The following is a 16,403-nucleotide window of genomic DNA, read 5'->3' as shown; positions in this document are numbered from 1 at the left end:
ATGCTCTGAAACGGCGTGCTGAAAACAGAGCTGTTTTTGAGCAGGTAAAATTAGTGTTTTCTTAAAATACTAATGAGAATTTTTAATAAAAGTATATTACAAAGTTTTCATTTAGACCCTAAAGATTCATATTAACTTGTACAAAAATGGCATTATATGACCCCTATAAGGATCAAAACACAAGTTTTATTTTTACGGGCAACATGAAGTGGTGTAGTTAAAAACAAATACTGTGAAAAAACTTTGGCTTTTAGATCCATGAAAAAACTATCAGAATGAAATAAACCAGTTATAACCAGTTACTAGCATTTACAGTAAAAATAACCTTTTCACTCTGGAACAGTTGAAAATCACTTTGTTCCCATTTTGATCACATTCTGTAAAACCATTTTTAGTCCCTGGTTTCTCCAAAAATGACTTCCAACTCAAATAATGGGAGCAAATGGTGAAAAAGTATATTAAACACAGTCTAAATGCAATTTGGAACTATTATTTTAATCTCTGGTATATATGTCCTATTCCCACCCAATAAACTTTAGTACATTTGGGTTGTAGGGGTCCAATGTTCCACCCGCTCCAATGAAGTCATCATAGGATCGCATCGCATATAGAATATCGCATTATGGAGCTACTTAACGCATATCATTTTACCCTCCATATTGTGCAGCCCTAGTATACATGCAATCATGAAAAAAGAAGAATGTATTGGATTACGTTTTACAAGAAATGTCCATGAAATCAGTGAAGAGAGCCTGTTTTGCCTTGTGATCCTCTATTTTTGGAGTGTATGCACTAAAACAGACTTCCTTGAAGACAAAAAATAATAAGAAAGTAAATCCTCCATATCAGGTCTATTTCAATAATGTGAAGTGTATGTGTTTTTTATTTGTATTATTTCAATACTCTTCTCCTATTCCAACTTACTATGACCATAAATGTAAGTCATGGATTGGGTAAACATATTTAATTTTACTTGAATGAAACAGAGCCAATCATAGACAGACAATGCTATGTTTTTTTAGATTTTTGCTAGTGTTTTATAGTGGTATCAACAATTTGACAAAAATTCCACCACTAAACATCATCAAACGACAGAATGAACTGTGGTTGGTCAGTTTATGTTTCACCTACTGTAAGTAGGCAGTTTTTGGCCAGAAAATGCTGCAATGTGGACCAAACATTGTCAAACGTTCTTGCTCAGCTAATGGTGTGACTTTGGGGTGGGATTAGCTTTAATAAGCTGTTTGCCCAAACAATGAAACAACAGGGGTCGGAAGGGGCAGTAGAAGAGTTTGGGAAGCCTGTTTGAAAACAGTAATCATTTTTGCAATTCCGTTCAATGCCACTAGCATTGCATAAATTACACACTTCGACTTTAAAGCTGAAGTATATAACTTTTCAATGTTAAAAAACATTCTAATATTGCAGCTTAATGTGCAGAGACAGCTATAAGTAAACCATTCTTATGTTAATTTTCTTGAAAACTCTAAACACTGTGTCTCTGTGGGGCTATGAAAATTCCTCTGTTTGTTTTGAGCCACCTGGGGGGTGTACACAGAAAGCTGTTTCGAAAACAATGTTTTAATTTTGCAATTCTGTTTGGAGGTTCAATTACATTGAACTAATGAAAAAGTAGCACATCTGGAATACAAAAGTGTTTGGGTCAGCAGTTGTGGGATTGTTATTCTTCTGTGTGGGACACCTTGGTTTGTGCCTGCTGTTCATGTGTAGACACATGGACTGTTTCTGACTCACATGACAACATCATGACCAGAGGAGGGCAGGGGTGCTCATGGATGATTGGGTTTGACATCACAGAACAGAGAAAACTAAGAGGATGTAGATGCTGTATGGAGCTCTGTGTCTCAGTGCCTTGATGAGCTTCAGAGATCTGACATCACTTCCATTAACATTCTCAACTCACGTTGTCAACAATCATGAATAATCATGTTTTTTTACAGAAAAAAGGAACAGCTCAGTCTCCATATCCTACTCTTCTGCATTTCTGACAAAGCCTCAATCAAAGCATAAAACAACATAAAACCTTTGAGGCATCCATGATTTTATTGTACCTCTCATGTGAAGATGTTTGAACAACACTCACACACACTCTTACCTGATTGTGTGCTGAATTTCTTGGGGAATTTCTCCTTCTTGAACTTTGGCACTATGCGGAACATGCCACTCCTACTGTTTCTCTTTCCGTACTCCAGTGAGTGATCCTATTTTAAAGAAAAAGACCATCAGTCTCATAGTCAAGGGGGTGCAAGACACTTCATAGTTCATATTTGCTTTTAATTAAGTTATGTTTTGTAAAGAGCACAGCATTCATATCATCATATCATCTCAAAATCCTTTCCCTTGACTTGAGAGAATGCGTGTTAAGACAGATGTTTTTAAAATAATAAAAAAAAAACTCCAAGTAAATCTAAAAATGAATTACATTTATTAAATTGTCTTGTGGATAGTGGAAAACATGTCTTGCTTATTAAAACATGCAATATATGCAATTTACTTATTTGAAAAACAAAACAAACAATCTTTTAAGCCATTTTACAGAAAATAAATAAATATTGCAATGTGTACTGATGTCATCAAAAACGGACATATTTTCCTCAGCCCTAGGGTTCTATTTTTTTTTTTAATCCTGCTAGGCGCTACGTGCAACTACGTCTTATCCAATTTTTGTGAGGCGTGGGTCAGAGTGTTTGTGCTATCTGTGGGCGTATGCCCTCAAAATGTGGGTGCATTGTATTGATGAAGTGGCGCAAAGTGCAATTTGCTATTTTCCTGATAAATAAGTAATTGTGCTAAGACATCCTTGAACCACATCTATTCTCGGAGCAAAGTCTAAACTCAGGTCCTGCATTTGCAGTTTGGAGATCCCACCAGCAGATGGTAATAAAGTTCTTGTCCAAACACTGAAAATAACGTGGAACATCAAATGATGTCCCTGACAATTACAGTTAATACATGATGCTGTTTGTCAGTACTGCAATATGATTCAAAATACTTCTATTCTCTATAATTTAATAGAGCCTCTATCCAATAAATCCCGACGACCACCAACTTTTCCATGCTTATAAAGGTTTACGGCATTTTTACTTTCTTCTTTCTTCCTTTTTGTTGAAAACTGCAATTGCAGTGAGCCTTTTAATCATAATTTTGAACAAATCTAATATGCGATTATCAAAAAAAAAAATATTTTAGTCTGAATCCTTCTTTTACCAGTTATAAAAATAAACGTTTTTGCCACATTAAGTATTATCCTTCCCTAGTCAGTAGGTTTCACATTCTGTTTCCTCTCAATTGCTCAGGGCACCAAGCTGCAATAAAATAAATCTGCACCTACATACAGCCCATTTACTCTAGCTACTTACGTCTTATAAATCGCTTGCGCTTTGTGCTCCCGCTATAAGCAGCCCACTTGCTTATAGACTTAGCGCATACTTGTGTGTAAATATAAAATGTCCTTGGCCATGCCCACTGACTTTGAGTGTATGGCATATCGCATACCACTGCAATTAAGTAAAATATGGCCTCGAATATCTATGTACATTCAATGTTTCATGGATATAAGCACATTTTAAGAGATATATTCGTTTTGTTACTACTTATTCTCTCAGCCAAAGTTTCAAGATTTTCTGTAGCATGTTCTCACCTCCTCGTCATTGGGCTGTAAGATGTGATAGAGCCAGGGTATCTCAGCCAGCTTGCCCAATTCCACCTCCACACTCTGCAGGGCACTGGACAGCAGCTCTTCATGTGGAGGATCCAGTTGCTGCAGAGAGACACTCAAAGCTTATTTGGAGTGCTCTATCAAAGCCATCTTTGCTGACAAGACAAGCTAAGACCAGAATACATTTCAAGGTTTTGTGCTGTTAGAATAGCCTAGACAAACTAATCTGGTTAAACTGGTTGACTAGCATGGTTATTCAGGTTGACTAAGGGAGTCTCGCTGGTTAAAGTAGTCAAGAAATCTAAAGCGGGAGACACAGAGGTAAACTGTAGCTCTTGGAGGGTGCTTTTTCATAGCCCAGGAGACTAAATATGACATACAGTAAGAGTGTAGACCTATATGTTAATGCAAAAGCATAGGGCAGACTATTTGGTCTTGACAGAATTTGTCTAATGCTTGAGTTCCTTTTGAAATCTCTAGTTTTTGCAGCTTGGCAAAGATGACAAGCAGTTTAAGCACAGTCTGAGATTGTTGACATCCCTTCTGAAATGTCTTTCCTTTGCAGACCGGCATTCAAAATCCAGCATATGATGGTTACCAGCTATGTATGCATGTTGTTTCAGCAGGGATAGCACCAAACATACATACTTATGTTCTTGAAAAGGTGAATGGACAAGGCTGAATCATTGAATTGAGATCATTTTCACCGCTAACTCACCAATGGCACCCGTCCTACTAGCATAGACTCAGTCTCGTTGTGCAGGGCCTTCACGTTGCTGGCCACCTCGATTGCAGTGTTTCTTGTCAGGCTCTGATGAGAACAGATGGCATGGATAATCAGTCATCTCTCAAATCAACAAAGTCATGCAATTTATGTCAATGTAATGAGAATTCATCTATGACCAACAGTACCAGAGCTTTAAGCCTGCCTTCAAAATATGAGACTGACTTACATACATTAAATCAAAACTAGAGTTATGTGTCTTTAAGTCTATGTCTAAAAAATGTTTGTAGATAATATTTATTTAGTTTATTTGAGTACAGGATGACTCATCTTGTATTCAAAGGGTTATCAATTGTTTGTCCAATTAAATGCTCTCTAGAATGAGAATGTCCCTCCACCTATTACCATGCCATTCCATTGGGTCTTTGTTGGAAGTTGGAACCATGAGGACTATTCACACCAAATAAAACATTTTGGCACAAAAAACAAACAAAACAATGCATCTCTTTAATTCCTTCACACTGAGGGCTCTATTTTCTTAACCGCGCAAGGTGCAGTGCAACGTTCAAGACCGTGTGCAACACCTTATCTAATTTTTATTAGAGTGCTTCTAAAGGCAATTTTTATGCCTGCGCAAAGCTCAAGTGGCTGTGGGTGGTAGTGTTTGCGATGTCAAAGGGTGTATGCTTGCAAACTGTAGGTGTATTGTACAGTCAAGTGGTGAATTAAATTATTTTAATTATATTTTTGTTTAGTTTGAAATGTAATTAGAATTTTGGTATAAGTTTCTCATGTTTAATAAACAAATGTAATTTTTCAAACAAAATTGACTGGTACAGGTGAAGTTCAAAAAAGATCCCTTGATCCACAGCCGATACAATCACTGTTAAAACTAGCCATGACCTGTGTGTCAGCAGATCTATTTGATTAATATGTATATTCTCTATAATTTAAAGGAGCCTACATCCAAATACTGATGAGAACCAGATTTTCCATGCATATAAAATGAGCGTGTGTCACTGTCATGGTAACATGCCTGACATTCAACAAAGATGCTGCAGTTAATGGACAAAAGAACACGTGTCTATATTTGTGTCCTAATTCATTGCATACAGCCCATTTACACTGCTAACCTCTTATAAATGCGCTGTCTTTGTTTATATTGCTGGTGCTTGACAGGGATTGGACTATAAAAATAGGATGCAGACAGTGCTGGAGAAGAACCTTGAAACTGAATTGCACTTGACCCATGCCATTAGCACTTTGCACACGCAATTTTCAAAGAACCCACTTGCGCCTAGACGTAGCTCATGCTAATAACAAAACTTTATGGCCATGCTCACTGACTTTGCACATACAGTATGACTTATAGCAGAGTGAGTCTGAAATATCTCACTGTGATCAGTCATTGTTTTATTCGGAGGCTATCCTGTTGAAAAGATAGGTAGACCAGCACCAAACCAGCACTTACTATCATAAACCAGTCTAAGCTGGTCTTTTCTGCAGGCTAGGTAAATTTGGAATTGTATGTAGGCTGAACAATTAACTCAGGTATCCAAACTTTTTTCACAGAGAGGTGAAAATTCAGCACCAGACTCAAATTTGTGAATAGTTTTGGGTGTAAAAAGTCCTTTCGTGCTGATAGCACTCTCACCTCAGGAAACTTGGGATGTGTTTTATTGATAGCATGGGAGGAGGCATTGACGGCATGGGCGAGCTCCTGCTCAAGGAGTTGGCAGTTCTCGGCAGCCTCACAAATCCTGGTTATAAGATCTTCAGTGGCTCGAGCACACATCTGGATGAGCGCAGCCTCCTCCTCTGTGGCCAGATCCACAGACTGCTGAGGATACAGGTGCGGCCTCAGAGGAGGCTTGTCATACTTCAGTTTATCCTCCCAAGACTTCAATGTGTTTTCAAATGCCTTAATTGAAAAACAAAGACAAGACCCCCCAAGAGGTTCTCTTTGAGATGATAACGAGATGCAAGGCAGAATGTCAGCTTCTGTTTTCTATACCATGAATGTGGATGCCAATTTACACAGTCAAGCACCAAAAAGTACAAAAAAGCATCATAAAAATAAATCCAAATGACTCATGCACTATATTACAAGTCTTTTGAAGTCAAACTATTGCTTTGAGTGAAGAATAGACAGAAATTTCAAGTCGTCATTCACTGATCTTCTCCTTTGCTGAACCTCTTAAATTTAATTTGTGCTTCTGTTCAATCAAAAATGCGCCTTAAGACACAATGCGCCAGTTTGACATCATTGACACCAAATGCCACTGGTTCACCTTCTGTCACTCACTCGACGTTGTGTCGAATGTAGCGACACAAGGGGTCTTTCTTGAGAGCCTCGCATAACTATGGATTTTAAAAAATTCCAATGAGAAATTGGCAGACAGAATTTGCATGAATGTTTATAAGGGTATAAAGGGAAGCGGACGTGCATCTGTCAGTCAGATTTTTTCTTCAGAGCCGAGCGGTTGTGCCAGGGGCGTCGCACCCGTGGGGGATGTGGGTGTTTTAACACCCACACTTTTCCCGATGAGAGTGTTCAACACCCACACTTTTTCTGCAGTTTTGCACAAACGCCTTACTACAGCCACTCCTCCGTGTCTCTGGCCGCTCTGTGTAAGCGCTCGCTGCGGCTGCCTCCTCTCCCCCTCCCTCTCAAACATGACACCGGCTTTGAGTGTGACCGGCTGATGATTGGCTGTTCTACCTTAAGTCCCGCCTCTCTTGGTGTGTTAGATTTATCGGTTAGCTCCTGCTGAGGAGGCGGGAACTTATGGTTATGATTATTTGCATCTCCTTTTTCCAGGTACTTTGAATCAGGGGCGTGTCTAGGGGGAGGCTGGGGGAGGCAGTGCCTCCCCTAGGATAAGCTCTGCCTCCCCTGAGAATTTGAGAAATAATCTGTCCATCTGTTGTTTTGAGTGTAGCCCCGAATGTATTTTGAATAGTTGACTGACAAATATGAAACCGGACAAAAGCCTATGTAAACCCCCGAAATCACAAGTTGCCTTATTTCATTGTGCTTTGGCTTTGCACATACTGCATACAGCCTGTAAAAATAGACATTGGCATAATCTAGCCTACAGAATAAGTTCCTTTGCTGTCGGTAGCCTATGGGCGACTCCGTTTCTTCCTCTCTGTTGAATATGCAGCAGGTAGAGGAGGAGCTTGCACAGTCGTTGACATCAACTAACGTTACTTAGTGGCGAGTTAACGGCAATTAGCAGGAAAGACAGCAAAAATTAAGCAAATGAGGCTTTGGGGATTTTTCCGAAAGAATTCAGTGGGTAAGAATTCACATTTGTTTTTGTCCTTAAAGTCTTAAGATCATCATCTAGCTGGCTTTCACCCACAGTAGGCTAAACCTCAAGAGTTGTAGCCTCTAACCTCCTTGTTTAAATTGACACAGCTTGGTAGCTCCGTGTTAGCGCGTTCACCTCTCACGCTGGAGATCGTGGTTCGAGCCCCGTTCGGAGTGTACTTTTCTTGTTTATCAGGTGTTGTTTTCGCTAAGGATAACCAATAAGCATTAACATAAAATGTATGTGTGACTTGTTTTGTGATATTAGTTTGTAGGAAATATACACCTTGATTTGATTAAATGGTTTTGTAGAGTGTAGCAAAGATGAGCAACAGACTGAGGAGCAGCAGAATCAGGCATGGAAACTGCTAACAATTAATCAGTCACTTTACTTTAGAGAAAGTTAAAAGTGAAACATTGTTTATCTCAATGATCCTAATGAAAGGATTTTGACAGATGAATTATTCTCATAGAGATGATGAGAATTATATACAGTTCGATGCCATGGTGTGTCAATGAACTTAGAATAAAGTCATTCATGTATTGCTTTAACTTAGGATCTTATACATCATTTTGACTATTTATGTCAAAAAATATAAATTATTTATATTCAATATTTTTTTACCTCACTTTACTCACTATAATATAACTCTTTTGTGATGACTTTATGTTAATGTACATGAAAATTCAAGAATCATGATAGATCTTAGGGCAATCCCACTGATCTGCTCTTCCCAATACATTTTCTTCAATGGTATTGGTCTACAATTTGACATATGTAGCACTTGATGAATTAGTTGTTTGAAGCTGATTTGCAATAAGTTATGTGCTGTATCTGTTCTTTTGCATCACAGATGATTCAGGGAGGAGAGAGGATGTTGAGGATAGTACTAGAGTGGAAGATTTAGGAACTGTAGAAACAGGCCCAGCCAGAGCAAAACTCAAAGAATACCCTCTCACCAGCTTTGTACTACAGGGAAGTGGTTGCTAGTGTGAAAATAAAATTGTCTGGGCTAAGCCCCGGATGTCCTTCAATGCTGGAAACGCCTCTGCATCTGATGATAAATTACAATTTAGAAGTGGATTGTTTTGTGCATATTTTTCCATCGCTAGCAGATGAGTGAGGTCTGACACTACAAAAATCCAGTTTAAGCCCTATAGTCTAATAGGGGCCCTGTGCCTATCTCTGGGTTCCTGGCTTAGAAAAAGATATGCACTAAAACAGATTGTGTGTAGTATAGCTTAATTTTGCGCCGATTTTTTCAATTGTTTATGTTGCCCCCCAAACAAGCCAAATGCCCCCCAAACCTGATATCCTGGTAACCCCTCTGTGCCGGTATCACATTTTCATGCTGCGGTTAATTGATTGAGCTTTTATCACGGTATACGGTATATCACAATATTTTAATTCCACAAGAGAAACGGATGGATTGGGGGGATGTAAAAAACAACAACTTGCATCACTTAAATTGGAAGCTTTTTATATCTTGTATGTTATACCTTTTGTACCCTTCTGTCATTGTATTCATCGTTTTTATTGTTAATAAACAAACCACATCCATCCCCCGCACTTTTGAAAAGCTTGCTACGCCCCTGGGTTGTGCAGCAGCAAGGTGAAACTCACTACTGTTCCCCTCACCTCTACAAGCAGAGCATTGCTGTTTGATCTATGGTGTGTTACCAGCGGCTTTCTCCCTCTCTGCACGCTGTTCAATCCACACCCATGGGTGCTTCAACAGTGCTTCTTTTAAAAGAGTGTATACCTCTAAAAGAGATGACCATGGCAACGTTGCAGTCACGGCTTTCATTTCTTAAAGTTAATTTCCCCCCGTCGCTCCTTCTTCCCACGGGATTGAGGACAACCCGGCTGGTGATGGACGTGATTTGGGGATGGCAGCAGGCTTGGTTTCTCCGGGTATGTCCCCACGAACCACCCGCCCCCTGGCATGATGATGTCGCTGCTGCATCGGGGAGCAATCAGGCTTCTGACGCAAAAGACTGGACTGGGCTGCCACCTTCGGGTCAGCCCGCCAAGTCTGAGGGCTGCCGTGAGCACCGGGTTGGACTGGAAACCTACGTCCTACCCACAGCCTTCACGGCTTGACGATTGGTACCTCGGGTCAGGGCACCGCTCTCAGCCACGCCCCCGGTGGAGGGCTGGGAGGTAAATACTTCTTTGCCTTATTTTCTTTTGCAGTACCCCCTTTGGGCTGCGGTACCCACATTGTCAATAAAAGAGCAATTTCCTCACTTCCTTGATCATGCATCCTTTATACCGATATGTCCGGGGCGGGATATGCAAATTCTGTCTGCCAATTTCTCATTGGCCTTTTCTCAAATACAGAGGTATGCGATGCTCTCAAGAAAGACCCCTTGTGTCACCACATTTGACACAACGTCTTGCTCCCTCCATCAGGGAATGGAGGTTACAACAGTACATTTCACATGACCAGTCGAGTCATGCTAGCTTGAAAACGTGCAACCGCAAATTCGATTTGAGTATGACGGCAGAGGGGAAGAATATCAGTGAACAACATCTTAAATTTTGGTCTTTTCATCACACAAAGCTATTGCATGGCTTTAGAAGACTAGGAGCAAATGCAATAAAGGTGACTTTTATGGAATTTTGGTACTTTTTGGAGATTGGCAGTAAAAATGAGGAATTCGTATTTGTCATCAGGATTCCACATTTCATGTATAGAAACCAGAAGCTCTGGATTCTTCTTCAGATGTTCTTTTGTGTTTGAGAGAAAATAATACTGGATAGGAATGATGAACAATTTTTATTTTGAGATAAACAATTTATTTAAGCTGTTCATGTGGTGATAAATATCGACTGTGTTCTAGAAACACTTACCCGGTCTCTTGTCAGCATCTGAGCACGGTTCTTGTGTTGAATCTTGATGAGTCCAGGAGGCTGAATCCAGGCCTCTCCATCCACCTGCACAGGCACGCCTTCATCTCCTAAAATGGTGATCTTCACTATGCGACACTGGCAGGGTTGAGGTAAGATGGAGTTTAGACTTTAAATTAGGTCGGTTTTGATTTAAACTACACACTCCATCACCAGGAACCACATACTTTACACATTGCGTGTGATGCGTGGTTACCTGTGCAATGCGGTGATGCTGCAGTTTAATCACCCTTGAGACGGCCATTTGCATACTACCAAACACAGCCACCACTTCCAAGATTTTATCATCAAATGAAGGGGCACAAAATATCTGCATAAAAAAAGCAAAAACACTGAAAATATTATTTGCATTCTTTTTGTTGTTTGCACTTTCTTCTCCAATACCAGCTTAATATGCAGAGACAACTATTAAGTAAGCCTTAAGTACAATAGGTTGATTCCCCGAAAAGTTTAAACACTGGCTCTTGTAATATTACAATGTTTAATTAACTCTATAAACTACTCTTCCAGCTTAGAAAATACTTTGTGGAATGGAATGATGTTTTAGGACTAGGTCCCTTGAATGTCCTGTCCAGGATCACAAGCATCTAAGCATTCTACTCTTATGTAGGAATGGGCATTATTGAGTGATTTTGTATTGGAGTAATCTAATAAACAAAAAATAAGTAATTGATTACCTGTATCAATTAAAATGTAATGGCGAACGTCTTTAATATCTTGGCGCTCACTCGTTATTCATAATGCAACACATTTGCAAGAAAGGCAGAAATAGCAAAAATGCTTTGTGTAATGTGCCAGCTCCAAGGTGAAGAAAGACACTTAAACTCTCTAGTTCCATCCAGGGTTGGAAAGGCTCTGGGCAAAAGAATTCCCCGGCAATCTAATATAGTTCCAACTATATCAATTGCAATCTTCATTTTAATTTTTGCAAAACCTTGTTTGTTTTGTGCCGTCCATTGTGCAGATGTTGCTGAGTCTGTGGCGGAGGCTCGCGCCTTAAACAAGCACAGACGGACACTCCGCTTCTCAGGCTCTGCATCAGTTCGGTGTTGTGTTTCCGCACTAAAAATACCAAATGCACAATGTACTTAATAATAATATTAACAAAAATAATATCTGGATGTGTTAAATAGCTATGATGTTAAATAAAATGTCATTAATGATACAATAATAATTTGACAGAACATCATCCACTTTTGGTTTATGAATCATATCTCTGATGTTCATTGTTAAATGTTTATATTTGCATAATTAAATAGCCATAAAATTTGGAAATATGTGAATGAGAAAAAAAAGTTTAGTTTCAGTAACAATGCACATTATGCAATGCAGAAATCATGCAATTTTGTAATTATTGAAACGTGCCATTTTAAAATGGAATTAATTGTTTAAATTTGACATAAAAGGATGAAAGCATCACAAGGTTAGAAAAAAAATGACTTTTGTATAAGTAAAAAATGCCCCCCATATGAGTCGTGTAAAATATATTTCAGGCCCAGTTTGTTATAATGCAACGGTTACTCAATCAAGTTGGGATTGTTGGAAATAGCCGCCCGGGAGCATTCCAAAGTTGGCCGCCAGTGGACTGACTTGCTAGAAAGACTTTGATGTTATACAGGCTACTAGGAGGTTATTGGAGGAAGCAGATATAAATATTGTCTCATATAAGACAAGTCATATAAGAAGTTTTATTGCTTGCTCTGACCACTATGAAGCATATCGGTGAGTTGCATGCATTTTCAGTTAAACCTGCATGTATCAGGTTCCCACAAAATTTGTCCAAGGTCACTTTACGGCCAAACCCGACATTTGTTCCCAAGGTGATTAAACCTGGCTATTATTGTATGGAAACAGAAATTCAAGCATTCTACACTCCTTCATTTGGATCATCAAACAAAGAAAAATTGCACCACTTACTGTATGTCCAGTGAGGGCATTGCATATAAAATAAAAGAGAAACGTCCCTTTTTCAGTTCACTGTATTTTAAAGACAATTTTGTAAAAATCCAAATAACTTAGCAGATGTTTATTGTAAAGAGTTTAAACAATGTTGTCCATGCTTGTTCAATGAACCATAAACAATTAATGAACATGCACCTGTGGAACGGTCATTAAGACACTAACAGCTTTCAGACGGTAGGCAATTAAGGCCACAGTTATACAAATTTACACTAAAGAGACCTTTCTACAGACTCTGAAAAACACCAAAAGAATGATGCCCAGGGTCCCTGCTCAGCTGCGCGAATGTGCCTTAGGCATGCTGCATGGAGGCATGACGACTGCAGATGTGGCCAGGGCAATAAATTGCAATGTCTGTACTGTGAGATAACTAAGAGAGTGCTACAGGGAGACAGGATTGTCCTCGCAGTGGCAGACCACATGAAACAAAACCTGCAGAGGATCGGTACATCCAAATATCACACCTGCGGGACAGGATGGCAACAACAACTGCCCAAGTTACACCAGGAATGCAGAATCTCTCCATCAGTACTCAGACTGTCCGCAATAGGCTGAGAGAGGCTGGACTGAGGGCTTGTAGGCCTGTTGTAATGCAGGTCCTTACCAGACATTACCAGCAACAACATCGGCTATGGGCACAAACTCACCTTTGCTGGACCAGACAGGACTGGCAAAAAGTGCTCTTCACTGACGAGTCATGGTTTTGTCTCACCAGGGGTGATGGTCGGATTTAAACATATTACGTTTTCTGAAAATAAAAGTAGTTGAAAGTGAAAATAGTTTATATCTGAATAAGACGATCAGAAAATCTCTATCGAACAACGACTCTCTCACTGGATAGGGGAAGCCATTAGGTTGGCTTATTCAGTGAAGGGACAGTTGTTATCAGGAAGTCTGAGAGCCCATTCTACAAGGGTGTGGCTGCTTCTTGGGCTTTATTCAAGGGAATCTCCATGTGGCAGCTGATTGGGCTTCCCCCACACATTTGTGAGGTTCTATAAGTTTCATATCACAAGATCCGCTTTAACACAGGCAGTGCTGGATGCACAGTCTTAAAAAAAAGAATAGGGATGGATAGACCCTAATAATTCAAGGTGCCCTGATGGTAGGCCTGTTCTGATGACTGAAGAAATGGGTGTTATCTATATCCCATAGCGAGATGTCGAAGAGAACTTTGGGTTACGGTTGTAACCTCGGTTCTCTAAGGGAGATGTGTGAGACATCTCACCAGAAGGCCCATTACTCATCCGCCCAGAAGAGCTGTAACTTATGCCATTTTGGGACAGTGGTACTGATTATATAGAGAAGGGATGGGGCTTCCCTGGTGCACTGGCCAGCAGCCTGTTAGGCATGATTGCGTAGGGTTTCATGGATGACCACGCAAGAGGCGTATCCCATAGTGAGATGTCTCACCCTCAGAGGACCGAGGTTACAACCGTAACTCAAAGTTTTGTCCTGAGTCAGATGCATGTAAAGCAAGATTAGACAACACAGGGCCTACTTTTCTTCAAACTCTTATTTACTCTTTGTTAAACAACTTTTTGATATGATATTTCAACCTTTTAGATTAAGTGTGTAATTTCTGTGTCACTAGTATTTTTAAACAGAACTGCAAAACAATTACGGTTTTCAAAATGTTTTCGTGTACAAACAGATAGAACGGCCTAAAACTTACACCATTGTTAAGCTGATGTTAATGGTTAATGTTGGGCTGGTCCAACATTAACCTGAATGTTGGACCACTGGAACAGAATTGTTTTGATACCATCACAGACCAACAGTGTTTGCACTTTTCCAAGAAATCAAACAACAAATGGCTTACCAATAGTTGTCTATATGTTGTACATTGAACTGGGACAGGAGAAAGTATTATAACACTGCAAATGACAAATTTCACACAGACTTCAAAGGGGGCTGAACAGCTCAGAATCAGGGTGGGAAATGCCATGTTCTAACTCCCAGAATCATCAGACAGACTTACATCATCCTCTTTGGTCCCGCCCCAGAAGTTTGTTCCCCCGGCGTAGCTGGGGATGTTGAGCACAGCGATTCCCTGGAGACTGGGGAGTGGGATGTACTGCCCATCACACTGGAGATTCAATCATAAAACCATAAATCATGAGCAGGACCTGCGGTCATCAGCCTACAAAACCACTTGACCCCTAGTGTTTAAAAATAATAGATAAGAAGTCTAGTTCCAGCAGCTTTTATCTATAATACAGTAAACAAACTAGCAGTGCGTTTTGGCACATTCCATAAATAGGGTACAAACTGTCCAATAAAATTTTTTAAAGCAATAAAACACAAATACACACTTTTTCAGAGTGAAAACTATAAGATATGTTAGATATATGTTAACACTTTACAATAAGATTGTATCTGTTAACATTAGTTAACATGAACGGAGTACGAACATGTAACGTTTGCAGGAAGGAGTCAAGAGCAAGAGGATCTAAATGCAGGCTTATTTAATAAAAACTTTAACATAGGAAACTAAAACATGAAAACAGAACAAACTATAACATTCATGAAGGGTAACAACTGACAAATAACACAAGAAAACCAAGGGATTGAATACACAAAGGGTAAATGAGGAAACAAGGAACACCTGGGAATAATCATTACAAGAACCAATGAAACAAAGACAATGACAAGAACAACAAAACCTATAATGAAAACACAAGACAGACAGGGAACAATACATACATAGGTTATGGTAGCTGTGGACCAGAGGACTTAGAGGTCAGAGCTGCTAGAGATTCAGAGGGATCATATGCATATTTATGTAAGGTATGCGCCGTCTTTGGTGGGTCGTTAAACCCATGTTACCATCGTGGGATTTATCTTTGGCTTTTTAAGCATTCGGGTAAGCTCCATTTGAACCATTGGAGGAAGCAGTTATAAATATTGTCTCATATAAGACAAATCATAAAATAATTTGTATTGCTTGCTCTGACCACTATGAAGCATGTCAGTGAGTTGCATGCATTTTCAGGTAACCCTGCATGTATCAGGAATATTAACACAGGAAACTAAAACAGAACAAACTGTTACATCCTTGAAGGGTAACAACTGACAAAGAACACAAGAAAACCAAGGGATCAAATACACAAGGGGCAAATGAGGAAACAAGGAATGCCTGGGACTAATACTCACAAGAACCAATGAAATAAAGACAATGACAAGTACTGCAAAACCCATAATCAAAACACAATGATAGTCAGGGAACAATAAACATACAAGGCAACCCCTAGTGGACTCAGAGTTCAGAGTAGCTGGGTACTCAGGCAGCAGGGAGCAAGGCAGCAATCAGCAGGGAACACAGGCCAGAGAAGCAGAGGACTCGAGGGGTAGAGCCATAGAAGTCTCGAGGGGCAGAGCCATGGAATACTCGAGGGGCAGAGCCATGGAAGACTCGAGGGGCAGAGCCATGGAAGACTCGAGGGGCAGAGCCATGGAAGACTCGAGGGGCAGAGCCATGGAACACTCGAGGGGCAGAGCCATGGAAGACTCGAGGGGCAGAGCCATGGAACACTCGAGGGGCAGAGCCATAGAAGTCTCGAGGGGCAGAGCCATGGAATACTCGAGGGGCAGAGCCATGGAAGACTCGAGGGTCACCAGGTGCTGGACAGGCTCATTGACAGCCTCAGGGAACTGGACACGCTCGTCGACAGCCTCCGTGGTCAGGAGCGCTGGCAGTGACAGGAGAAAGGCCTCTGTGACCGTGAGCACTGGCAGTGGTAGTGACTGGGGGACAACTTCCATGGCTGTGAGCACTGGCAGTGACAGGGGGGTGACCACTGTGGCAGAC

The 16,403-nt window shown here is 40.3% G+C and overlaps 1 protein-coding gene across 3 annotated transcripts in view; it reads right to left on the bottom strand.

Annotated features, from left to right (window-relative positions):
* Positions 1–16,403, bottom strand: part of LOC127659316 (diacylglycerol kinase eta-like) — a 111,048-nt gene that overhangs the window by 8,730 nt on the left and 85,915 nt on the right. For all 3 annotated transcript variants that reach the window (XM_052149084.1, XM_052149083.1, XM_052149085.1), the window contains 7 exons: positions 14,574–14,681; positions 10,830–10,943; positions 10,577–10,711; positions 6,058–6,324; positions 4,398–4,490; positions 3,662–3,781; positions 2,117–2,222 (listed from right to left, as the gene is read on the bottom strand). In XM_052149084.1, coding sequence (XP_052005044.1) covers positions 2,117–2,222; positions 3,662–3,781; positions 4,398–4,490; positions 6,058–6,324; positions 10,577–10,711; positions 10,830–10,943; positions 14,574–14,681 — 943 coding nt within the window. The remainder of the gene's footprint in view (positions 1–2,116; positions 2,223–3,661; positions 3,782–4,397; positions 4,491–6,057; positions 6,325–10,576; positions 10,712–10,829; positions 10,944–14,573; positions 14,682–16,403) is intronic.

Source organism: Xyrauchen texanus, chromosome 18 (assembly GCF_025860055.1).
Source record: "Xyrauchen texanus isolate HMW12.3.18 chromosome 18, RBS_HiC_50CHRs, whole genome shotgun sequence".
Taxonomy (NCBI): Eukaryota; Metazoa; Chordata; class Actinopteri; order Cypriniformes; family Catostomidae; genus Xyrauchen; species Xyrauchen texanus.
This window is presented reverse-complemented; position numbering and strand designations above follow the sequence as displayed.